We start from the raw sequence: 13,072 nt of genomic DNA on the forward strand, positions 1-13,072 counted from the left end.
ATATGAAGTGTTTCTGAAATATGAGTTCAAATTTTGGGAATGCACATCTCAAGAACTCAGTACTTTATTAAATTTTTTTTTCTTTAATGCTTATTTATTTTTGAGACAGAGAAGGGGGGTAGAGGGAGAGAGAGAGAGAGACAGAGAGAGAGACAGAGAATTAGCAGGGGAGAGGCAGAGACAGAGGGAGACACAGAATCCAAAGCAGGCTCCAGGCTCTGAGCTGTCAGCACAGAGCCTGACAGGGGGCTTGAACTCATGAACTGTTTGAGATCATGACCTGAGCCGAGGTCAGATGCTCAATCGACTGAGCCACCCAGGCGCCCTGAGAACTCAGTACTTTAGCGTCTAGGGATGCTCATGGTGGTTTTACATAAATACACCCTTTCTGCAGGTAAAATATCAAATGATGTGTAAGACACATGTGTAGATTATTTTTGCACAGGTATTAGCTACTATTTGTAAAATCCTATTAAGAAATTGTTGCCAACAACAGCTAGCACTGGGGAGCTGAACCAGTTCTTTAGTCATGTCAGTGATGTTCTTGTAGCTGACAGAATATTTATTCCCAGAGGTAACTGCTATAAATTGCATTTTGCCCCTTCAGTTGCTACAAGCTTGAGATGGTGAGTAGGCGGAGAGGACAACCTGTAATTCAGGATGGTTTGGAAGCTAGTTGCCTAGGAAACTGGGAAAAGTAACATCATGCACACCAAGACTGTCAACAGGAGAAAGGATTTTTTTTTTGATCCATGTTGCTTTCCAAATACATATTTTGTGACTTTTGTGAGTCTGATTAGGGCCATTGGTCCTTGGTGGGCAGTGCACGCCAAGTGGGACAAAGGTTAGTCAGAAAGGACGGGAAATTCTTTATAAATATTGTGCTGACAGAATACTGAGGGGGAAGAGATAATGGTGTAGTTCAAATGAGTTTATAAGATGACAAAGTTATCAACAGGTGAATATTTCACACAATGTGACATGCAAGCAATTCTTAGTCATAATTTACATCTAAATTTATAGCAGTGAAAACTTACTTTTTTTTAACATAAAAGTTTTATTTGCTGCAACCCACTCTTTGCTGCTTTTATGCTACTTACACCAGAAATTTTGGTTTACAAGGGAGTAGTTATTTTCAAGGGTAGCACTTGGAAATTCACAAATATTTGATGAAAATAATTTCTTAATATTTTAAAAATATGCATATTTAATTTTTTGTTTTTAAATGTATCACACATGTACACATATACATTTTATAAGTGTGTATATATGTGCACACTATTTAAGTAAATCATATGAAATTGCTGATTTTAGCCTATATTGGGTCTATAAAAATGACAATTTTATATATTTCAACTTATGAATAAATAGCAGAGATCACAGAAGGTATTTTTTTCTTGTCCTTCTTTTCTTGGGTCCCCATTCCCTCTTTTTTCACCTCCACCTTACCCCTACCCCATATCAGTACTACCCTACCCTTCTCATATATCCTCGCCCTATTATTGCCTCACATGAATAACCTAGTATACATCTCTGGGCTCACAGAATCATGACCAGGTGCAAATATGCCTGTGCATCTATGTATGTGTTAGTGACAAAAACTTACGGTGTAGAATCTTAGGCTTCCAGATTAATTTTTTCCCATTGATATTTATAGCTAAATATTCTCTTTCCTGTATTTGAATACTGCTTATCTTCTCTTCCTTGCACTTATTCTTAATGAATCTCAGCCTAATTTTAAGTAGTTTCTTCACTTTTGACATTCATTCACTTGAATTCTATTTTTCTCATATGTGGTAGCAACAGCTCACAAATGACTCAAGCTGCAAAATGTGGCAACGTGTCGCACAGATGGATTAGTAATTATTTTCTGGTTTCCGGCTTTGCATCCACAGAATAACCTATTACTTTGTAAAGTAAAGAGTAAGGAAAAATGAAAAAGAAATACTTTGGATTATTCTACTGACCCTAGACCCAGAATTTCTCCTGCAAGGAAAAATGGCTTCCTCCAGCCATTTATCTGGTTTCCATCTGTCAGAACCAAGTTAATGATTGGTTAGGCAATGGAGTCATATGAAAAGACCTTAGAATTTATGTTATGGATGACACTGTTTGAAATCTTAAAGATGTACAGCTTCACTGAAGATGTGATAGGAGACCTGATGCTCTCACTGTCAGCCAAAGATGACTCTCCCTCCCTGCTACTGCAACTGCCATTGAATTCCATGTTTGTCTTCAGAGACAGTATTTATTTTATTAGGCCATTGTGGCAGATTTCTGCTCGGTATGGTGGACAGATTCCCAAGATGCTGGGCAACTGGGCTATTCCATGACTACCCTACTCTGAGTTTTCTTACTAGAAAGTGAGTGTTGACAGAAGGAGAAGGAAATGAAGACTCAGTGGTTGGAGTTTTATGCCCTCTTCTCCAGTCTGCACTCACCCTCACCCCTCACGTGCATCTGTTCCGGTCCAGGATGTTCTTTGGCCTCCACACAAATGCTACCACAAAGAGCTATTGCCCTTGGGCTACAGTCACTTCTCTTACTTGGAAAGGAAAGTGCTGTATAATGAAATAAAATGTGAATTCCTAGGAGTTTGGGGGTTGAAGTTCTCTTGGGATTAACTCAGAAGATGCCATTCCTGAGTTGTCATTTGTTTGCCTGATAGAGTTTCCTTGAGTGAGTCTTTTATCCTTAGCAGAGGATACCCTGGCCAGGGAGAATACGGATCATTCCAGTTCTTGTAGGTATGATTGAGGGCTGTTACGTATTTAGAAGCTGAGTCTGCCCTTTACCTGCCTGTCAAAAGGGCTTCAAAGCTGCTGCACCAGGAACTGTTTCAGATTACAGACTTCGGTAACTAATGACCCATGTCCTCCCTTCAGTCATAAAATCCCAAAATGGTCCTAGGAGAGGAGAAGTAAATTCTGATGGCTGCTGAGAGGTCATCTTAGAACTAAATCTCAGGAGAAATGCTTTTAGGTTGAGAGAGAGAGGGCCCCCTCAAAAAAAGGAAAGGAAAAGAAAGGGGAAACATGAGACTAGTATACAGAAAGGTGTTTGCGGTTCACCCAGGTGTATTCTAAAGACCAAACCCCCACATCAGCAATTAGCAGGAAACCTTTGAGCTCTTCTACCTCTGAGGAAGCACGATGGAATCAGATAGCATGGGAAGCGTGGGCACACACACACACAAACACACACACACACTTCACCTGATTCTACCTGCCTGTCTCCATAGGAAAGGAGTTTCTGGGGCAGAGAGAATGAGACCAGCTGACAGTCCAAGGAGGCCGTAATTTTAGCAGACCTACCAAGAACATTGATGTAGGAGGCTTGTTATTCTAAATCCCGGAAGCCTTTTTATTTTTTCTTTGGAAAGTACGTGAAGGGTTGTAATGCTGCTTTGCCCCCCAAACTGGACAGCGAGGTAAACAAGAGCAGCCACAACAACAGCAAGGAGCAGAAGCTCTCATCCTGACCACCATGGAGTTTCTTGAAAGAACTTATCTTGTGAATGACAAAGCCACTAAGATGTATGCCTTCACCCTAGACAGGTAACAGACATCTGTTTCTGCTTCACAATTTTCTGTCTTGACTAATCAGTAAACCCTTGGGTCCTACTGCTTCAAAATTGAGAACTTTTGCTGTGCAACTCAGAGGCATTTTGTAAACTTTGGTAAACTTTTGACTGACTTGTATAATTCAAATCCTGAAGAATTCATGATTTAATTCCTTAAATATCCTAAGTGCACAAAGGATACATTTTATTAATATATTTTTCATCTGTAGTTTATCTTCCAGAAAATAGGCATATATACGATCCAATGTGTTTACCTTTCTTTTCTTCAAGTTATTCCATTTTTAAAGTCCTAGGTAAATTTTACTAAATTACATTTAGAAAAAAATTAAGGCTTTTAAACTATGTGACTGAATTGTGATTATACTGATCTTTAAATTAATTGCTATTTTCTTAATCACAAAATAACATAATCAAATATATACAACTATAATAAATATAGCTGAATTTAATGTGATATATAGTTCTGGTTCCATTTAATATCTCCACATTACTACATGCAATATATTCATTCATTTTCCCCTTATTTAACTACTATTGATTAAATACACCTGGATATATAACAGGAAGAAGATATTCCTACTCTCAGATCTCTGTCCTCTTGAAATTTTGAGTCTAATGTGGAACCTATATAGGGAATAGGCAATTACAAAACATCATGCAAGTGTCATTCTGGTGGTGTTTAATGAGAATATCTCAAAGAAAAGGTATTAGCGAGGCTTTAAGGGTCAGAGAAAGCTTTTCAGAAGTGCTAGAGTAAGAACTGAAAAATGAAAAGGAGTTAGACAGTAAGGTTAGGAAAACTCCACAGAGAAAATAGGGTTAGAGAGAGAGAGGCAAACCATAAGAAACTTTTAACTATAGAGAACAAACTGAAGGTTACTGGAGGGGAGGTAGGTGGGGGATGGGCTAAATGGGTGATGGGTATTAAGAAAGGCTCTTGTGATGAGCATTGGGTGTTATATGTATGTGATGAATCACTAAATTCTACTCCTAAGACCAGTATTATAGTATTTGCTAACCAGCTAGAATTTAAATAAAAATTTGAAACACACACAAACACAAAAGAGAGAGAGAGAGAGAAAATAAAGTTAGGGGACATTTTCCAGACTGAGATAATTGCCTGGAAAAAAACAGAGACATATAAGAATAAGAGTTTGGTGTGTTTGGGGAGTTCAACCTGAATGAAGAGCAAAGAGAAACATGCTTAGTACATATGGATGAATGAATGGAAATGTGAAATGAATTCATGTTAGGAGCAGAGCTTAAGAGAATACATACCCACTAATAATATGTATAATGTTTTTGTTTGTTTCGTGGAACCAAATTAATATTCTGAAGAGTAATAACATTGTGTTTGAGAGCATCAAATGTTTGAACAACAGTAAAGGGACTTTTTATAGGACATTTATAATTTTGGTTTAAAAATACATGATAGATTCTAGCACATCTATTATCTCACATTATAAAAATTATTTTTCTTAGAAAAATAATATTAGATATGATTTATTAAGACCATAAATAACCAAACCTCATTTTAGGTCAGGCAGAAATTAAATTTTTTTTAACTTTATTCATTTTTGAGAGACAGAGAGAGACAGAGCATGAGCGGGGAAGGGGCAGAAAGAGAGGGAGACACAGAATCCGAAGCAGGCCCCAGGCTCCAAGCTGTCAGCACAGAGCCCAACGCAGGGCTTGAACTCATGAACTGTGAGATCATGACCTGAGCCAAAGTTGGACGCTCAACCGACTGAGCCACCCAGGCGCCCAGGCAGAAATTTTAGACAACCAATTGTTAACACTATGGACACTATTAATAAAGCATCTCTATGTTATTAAAATAACACTATTTCCCTTCTCATTAAAATAGACCATTAACACTCTGTTACACAAAGCCAATCATTTATAGTTACAGGGTCTCTTTCACTTCCTAAATGGGTATGATTTTCAGGATATGGTGATGATAAAAACTGTCAAACTCATTTTAATTTTGTTTTCATATAAAAACAGTTAAACCTGGGAGAGATGATTTATCCTGATTCCTGATTTATCAGTTAGGAACCTGAATGCCAAAGAGAAAAACTGCCTTTCTTAAGGTCAGATATCTAATTATGACAGAGTTGAGGTCTGGATCCATGCCTCCTGTTTGTGAATTCAGTGTCTGCTACCTCCTCCATATCTCCTGCACACACACTTTCATCTTGTGCCCTCCTGAATCCTTAATCTATTTCCTCCTGAGGTCACATAGACTTTGATTTCCTCAACAATCATTTTATTATTTGTAGTTCTGTGGGTCAGGATTTCCTCAAGGCCCCATATGAGGTCAGTGAGGTTTGCTCATGAGGGTGCATTCTGCTGGTGTCTGAACTGTGCCAAAAGATACAAGATGGCTTTGCTCACATGTCTGGGAGCTTTGTGTCAGCTTTTGGTTAGTCTTCATTCTCCTTCCTATGGCCTTAAATATCCCCTCCCTGTAAAGGAGCCTGCTGTGGACTGGATATTTGTATCTCCCCCATCCCCCAAATTCATATGTTGAAGCCTGAACTCCCATGTGACTTTCCTGGAGGCAGGACTTTTAAAAGGTGATTAAGGTTAAATGAAGTCATTAGGATAGAGCCATGATATGGTAAAACTGCTGCCCTCATAAAAGAGGAAGAGACACCAGAGATATCTCTCTCTCTCTCTCCACCACATGAGGATGTAGCAAGGCAGCTATCTATAGACTAGGAAGAGAGCTTTTGCCAGAAACTGAATTTTCCAGCACTTTAATCATGGACTTTCAGACCATGAGAAAATAAATTTCTGTTGTTTAAGCTACACAGTCTGTGTTATTTTGTTATAGCAGCTTAAGCAGACTAACAAATGGTCCAGCTTTAATTGGATGGGATTGTGGAGAGATTTATGCCTCAGGGCATTGTTGAAAACACTAATCAATAAATGATTACATAGGTCAACTGTTAGATATGATACCCATTTAAGCAGAGCATCCAGAAGCTTAACAATGAGACCATGGAAAGAGAGAGTCACAGCAAACATGATTAAAAAAGATCAGCATCCCTGGGCTGGGGTGGGGGTAGGAGGTAAAGATGACTGTGTGCATCCCCAAGGCTGCACCCTTTTGCAAATGATAACAGAAGCTGTACATGTAGGGGATGTCAGAGGAAATAGATTCCACTTAAGTAGACAAGGCATTGCTAAACAAATAAAAAAGCAAACAAGTAAACAGCAGCAACAACAGGCCCACAGGAGATCAATATCCAGAATTGCTATAGTGTATTATCTAAAACATCCAATTTTAGGCAAAATATTTTAAGACCTGCAAAGAAACAGTGAAGAATAATCCATAAAAGAGCAGGTAATAGAAACTGTCTTTGAAAGGGCACAGAAATGGAACTTAGAATTCAGAGATTTCAGAGCAGTCATTATAAATATGATTAAAGAACTAAATGAAATCATGTTGAAAGAATTAAAGAGAGGTATGATGCAATGTTTCATCAAGGAGAGAATGTCAATAAAGAGACAGAAATCATAAAAAAGCAAAAGAACCAAATGGAAATTCTGAAGTTGAAAAGACAGCATTACCAACAATAGCCAAATTATGGAAAGAGACCAAATGTCCATCAACTGGTGAATGGATAAAGAAGATGTGGTGTGTGAGTACAATAGAATACTACTCGGCAATGAGAAAGAATAAAATCTTGCCATATGAAACAACGTGGATGGAACTGGAGGGCATTATGTTAAATAGAATAATTCAGTCAGAGACAGACAGATATCATATATTTTCACTCATTGAGAAACCTAACAGAAGACCATAGGGGAAGGGAAGGTGAAAAACTAATTTCAAACAGAGGGAGGCAAACCATAAGAGACTCTTAAATACAGAGAACAAACTGAAGATTGATGGAGGGGTGGGAGAGAGGGGAAAATGGGTGATGGGCATTGAGGGGGGCACTTGTTGGGATGTGCACTGGGTGTTGTACGTAGGCGATGAATCATGGGAATCTACTCCCGAAGCCAAGAGCACACTATATACACTGTTAGCTAACTTGACAATAAATTACATATTAAAAAAAAAGAAAAGGACAGTAAGTAGAATAAAAAAATTGTTAAAGGGGCTCAGCAGTAGATATGAGCTGGCAGAAGAATGAGTGAGCTTGAGGATAGATCAATAGATATGCAATATAAAGAACACAGAGAAAAAATAAGGAAGGAAATGTAACAGAACCTCAGGGAAATGTGGAAATCATTAAGTGCCCTAACATAAGCATAATGGGAGTACCAGAAGGAGAGGGAAAAAAAAGGAGGAGAAAAATATTTGAAGAAATAGTGGCTGGAATTTCCCAAAATTTGGTGACAATATTAATCCACACATCCACAATGGTCAACAGATTCTAAGAAGAATTAAGGAAAAATGGATCTACTCTGATATATCACAGTGAAAATGCTGAAAGGAAAACACAAAGAGAAAATCTTGAAAGCAGCAAGAGAGAAGAAAAAGATTCATCATGTTCAAGAGCATCTCAGTAAGATTCACAGCTGACTTCTAGCAGAAACAAAGGAGCTGGAAGGTGGTAGAATGTCATGTTTAAAGGGCTAAAAGAAAGGGCTAAAAGAAAATGACAAAAAGGGCTGCCAACCAATCATCTTATATCCAGCAAAACTATCTTCTAAAATGAAGGTGAAATGAAGACATTCCCAGGTGAACAAAAACAGATGATTTTTTGCTTGTAGACTTACATTTCAATAAATAGTAAAGAAAATTTTTCAAGCTGAAAATAAGACACCAGACATTAACTTGAATCAACACATAAAAACCAAATAGCATCAGTAAATGTAATTATAAAAGATAGTGTATTTACTTTTCTTTCTTCTCTTAACTGATAATAAATTGCATATATAAAATGTATATAATATTAGATGAAATGGAAAATTTATACAAAGATACAAACTACCAAACTAACTCAAGAGAAAATAGAAACTCTGTGTGGATCTATAATAAATAAAAATAATGAATTAGTAATAAGGAGATTTCATGCAAAGAAAATCCCAAACCCAGCTGTCTTCACTGGTGGTTTTTACCAACATAAAAAGTAGAATTAATACCAATTCTTCACAAATTCTTCCAACAAATAAAAAAGAATGAGCATTTTCCAATTCATTTTATATTTCAATATTTCACCAATAGCAAAACACAAAACTATCACAAGAAAATAAAACTACAGGTCAATATACCTTATAAATATAGATTCAAAAATCCCTGCTCCTACTACTAACAAACTGAACACAGCAAGATATAAAAAAATTATAAACCATGGCAAAGTCAGATTTATCCCAGTAATGAATTCTTGATTTAACATTTGAAATATAATCAAAGTAATATACCATGTTAATAGAATAAAGGACAAAAACCACCATATGATTATCTCATTAGATTCAGAAAAAGCATTCAACAAAATTCAACAGCCTTTCATTACAGTGTTCACCAAACAAGGAATAGAAGGTAACTTCTTCAACTTGATAAAAAGCATCTATGGAAAATCTGAAGCTAACATTATACTTAGTGGTAAGGCCTGAAAGCTTTCCCCTAATATCAGGAACAAGACAAGGATGCCCATTATCACCATTTCTACTCAGCAATTTATTGAGTGTTCTAGCCAAGGCAAACAGGCAAGACAGAAATAAAAATGAAAATAAAAGCCATCCAGATTGGAAAGGAAGACATAAAACTTAACACCACGTGCAGATAACATCAACTAGTATATAAAAATCCTAAGGGATCCACTAAAAATCTTTAGAGCTAATGAACAGGTTCAGTAAGGCTTCAGGTAGCAAGATAATATCCAAATAATAAATTGTATTTTTATATGGTAGCAATGACTAATCTGAAAATACAATTAAGACAACAATTCAGTTTATAATAGCATGAAAAAGAATAAAATACTTAGGAATAAATTTAACAAAGTACAAAACTTGTACACTGAAAATAACAAAACACTGAAATTAAAGAAGATTTAGATCTTTATTTAGATCAATGCAAAGATATCCCATGTTTGTGTATTGAAAGACATTTTTAAGGTGGCAATATTCTCCAATGTAATGTAGAGGTTCAGTGCAATCAGTACTAAAATCTCATCTGCCTTTTGAAGAAATTGACAAGATAATCCCACAATTCATATAGAAATAAAAGGGGCCTAGAAAAAGTGAAACACACTTGAAAAAAAATATTTGAAATCATTTCCTGATTTCAAAAGTTAATATAAAGCTACAACAAATGACAGCTAAATGTAAGAGCTAAAACTATAAAACTCTTAAAAGAAAACACAGGCATAAAACCTTATGACCTTGGGTTAGGCTATGGTTTCTTAATATGGCACCAAAAGCATAAGTGATAAAAAAAATAGATAAATTACAGAGCATCAAAATTAAAATCTTTTGTTCTGAAAACAATACAACGAAGAAAATGAAAATACAAGCCACAAATTGAGAGGAAATATTTGCAAATTAAATATATCAGAATATATAAAGGACAATTACAACTCAATAATAAAAAGATAAATTGGCCAATTTAAAAATAGGCTTTGGATAGACACTTCTCCAAGAAAATATACAAATGTGTAATAAACACATGAAAGATGTTTAACATCATTAGCCATCAGGGGAAATGCATGTCAAGACCACAATGAGATAGTACTTCATACCCACTAGGATGGCTATAATCAAAAAACCAAAAACAAATGTTGGTGAGGATACAGAGAAATGATAGCTCTCAAGTATTGAATGTGGGAATGTATAATAACATAGTGTTTTGAAAAACATTCTGGCAATTTCTACAAAATGTTAAATATAGAGTTTCCTTATGACCCAGGAATTCTACTGCTAGGTATTTTTTCAATAAAAATGAAAACATACTTCCAAAAAAGCTTGTATACAAATTTTCATAGCAGCATAATTCATTATTATGAATAAAGTAAAAACCCCAAATCAAAACCACCTAAATACCCATCAAATGATTAAAGAAAACGTTGTATATCCATGCAATGGAGTGTTATTTGAAAATAAAAGGCAATAAAGTACTGATGTATTGATACTTCCTAAAACATGGATAAACCTTGAAAACATTATGCTAAGTGAAAGAAGTCATTCATAAAAACCACATGCTGTATGATTCCATTTATATGAAATGTCCAGAATGGGAAAATTTATGGAGGCAGAAAGCAAATTAGTGCTTGCCTAGGGTAAGGTTGTATGTAAGGAGATTGGGACATTGGGGAAATATTGCTAACGGGTACAAGGTTTCTTTTTGGGATGATGGAAATGTTCTAACTTATGGTGATGGTCGCACAACTCTGCAAATATGCTAAAACCCATTAAGTTGTATACATAAGTGGGTCATATGTGTGGTATATGAATTATACCTTAATAAACCTGTTTCAAAAAGGAGAGGGTAACTGAATTCCTGTTCTGGGATAAGAAATTACATCTGATGCTGCAAACATTTCTATTCTCCACTCCCTCTAGCTTTCCCCTCAAAACACTTCTTCACATCACTCATATATTTCATAAACATCGAATCAAGTATAATCTCAGCAAATATGTACTGATATTTACTGTGTTCAAGACAAGGTCCCAGGAGCTGAATACTTAGGACTCTTTCTAGTGCAGACAGAGCACAGTGGTTGATAAGGGGAAACGGGCCAGGAACAGCTAAGGGATTTATGACTGTTTTCTCCTTCTTTGACATTTATCCTCTCCTTAGGATTAGAGAATCAAGCCCCGGGGTCAATTAATACAAAACTGATGATTTGTATGATTTATTGTCATTGGAGTAGAATCTAGAATGATAGATGTGGACAAAGGGGCAACAAAAGAAAAGCCTGCTTTTTGTTTATTCAAGCTCTGTTATAAAAATGCTTAGCCTAAAAGTTATTTCACAGTAAAACTTGCTTTATTCTTTCTCAAGAACAATGACAATAATGTAGTTTGTGAAAATGGTAGACTAACTTAAAAATTCACATTTTTTTGGTGCATTTACCTTGTTCCAAACACACTTTGAAATATTTATATGAATTAACTAAAGTATCACAGCTGCCCTGTGAGAGAGGTGTTATCATTATCACCATTTTGCAGTGAGGAAATTGAGGCACAGAGAGGTTAAGTCATTTTCTTACAGTCATATGATTAGTGAGTGGTAAAGCTGGGAGGTGACTTAGCAATGGGATGTCAGAGCCCAAATTCGCAGCCCCCTCGCTGTGCTGCCAGTCACTCAGCCCATCTCTGCAACTGGTATTCCCTTATCCTAGCTGCTGTAACCAGAAATCCATGAGCCATCCTCCGGTCGCTCCCCTTCCTCATTCCCCCTTAACTGATGCTATTGATTAGTATGTCCTGTGGATCCTACGTCCCAAATAGCACTCAAATATGGCTACTTCTTCCCATTTACTTTGTCACCGCACTGGTCCAAATCATCAGCCTCTCTGCTTCAGCCAAACGTGGTCTCCATGTTTTGCCCCTTTATACTCAAACCTTCCAAGCATCACCCAAAGTGATCATTTTAGAAATGTGAACCACCTAATGTTACTTCCCTGCTCAAAACTTGCCAACTTCCTTCCTGTAGAATTTGAAGAAAAGTAAATCCTTTTTTATTATTTTTTAATGTTTATTTTTCAGAGAGAGAGAGAGAGAGGAGAGACAGAGACAGAGCATGAGCGAGGAAGGGGCAGAGAGAGAGGGAGACACAGAAACAAAAGCAGGCTCTTGGCTCTGAGCTGTCAGCACAGAGCCTGACATGGGGCTCGAACCCACTAACCGTGAGATCATAACCTGAGATGAAGTCTGGCGCTTAACTGACTGAGCCACCCAGGTGCCCAAGTGAATCCTTTTTTAATGGCTCAGAGTTGTGCATGAGCTAACATCTGCCTACTTCTCTGACATCATCCAATGTTACTCTTTCTTCACACCACAGTGACCACATATGTAGTTCCCTTTCCGTCAAGCCAAGCTTTTGAACAAGACAATCTTTCTTGCCTTTGTGCCCTTGCCCCAGCAACACCCTCCACTTGATGTTTCTCTTGCATGTAGGTCTACTCCCGGTTACCCTTGAACTCACCATGGCAGTATCTCTACAGAAGTGCACCCCCATTACCACTCTGTTTAAAGCAGCCCCACCTTCCCTCACCCAGTCACTGCCCATCATACCACACAGCCTCTGAAACTATCTGCTGGCTTACAGTTTGTGTCCCTCTGCTAGGATACAAGCTTCTTAGGTCAGGAGCTTAGTCTCAAAGACTATGGTGTCATTAGCACCTCTGATAGTGGAGGCATGCTGCAGGCATGCAGCACTTATCTGTTGAATGAATGAATGAATGAATACATGAAGTGTGGGAAATGCATGGTGGGACCCAAGCTTTCATCTCCTGTTCTAACAGTCATAGTGACTGGAGGTTCTTGGGAGAAGTGATGTGAAAGTACAAAATGGGATTGATTTTATAT

At 37.1% G+C, this 13,072-nt stretch overlaps 1 protein-coding gene across 2 annotated transcripts in view; it reads left to right on the forward strand.

The window, feature by feature from the left end:
* Positions 1–3,262: 3,262 nt before the first annotated feature.
* Positions 3,263–13,072, forward strand: part of SLC30A8 (solute carrier family 30 member 8) — a 43,647-nt gene continuing 33,837 nt past the window's right edge. Inside the window, exons 1-2 of one of the 2 annotated variants that reach the window (XM_078441539.2) lie at positions 9,114–9,143; positions 9,985–10,026. In XM_078441539.2, the coding sequence (XP_078297665.2) occupies positions 9,114–9,143; positions 9,985–10,026 (72 nt within the window). Of the gene's footprint in view, positions 3,558–9,113; positions 9,144–9,984; positions 10,027–13,072 lie in introns of those variants that run through there. The other variant, XM_060611188.3, reaches the window with a different exon arrangement.

This window comes from Panthera onca, chromosome F2 (assembly GCF_046562875.1).
Source record: "Panthera onca isolate mPanOnc1 chromosome F2, mPanOnc1 haplotype 2, whole genome shotgun sequence".
NCBI classification, from domain to species: domain Eukaryota; kingdom Metazoa; phylum Chordata; class Mammalia; order Carnivora; family Felidae; genus Panthera; species Panthera onca.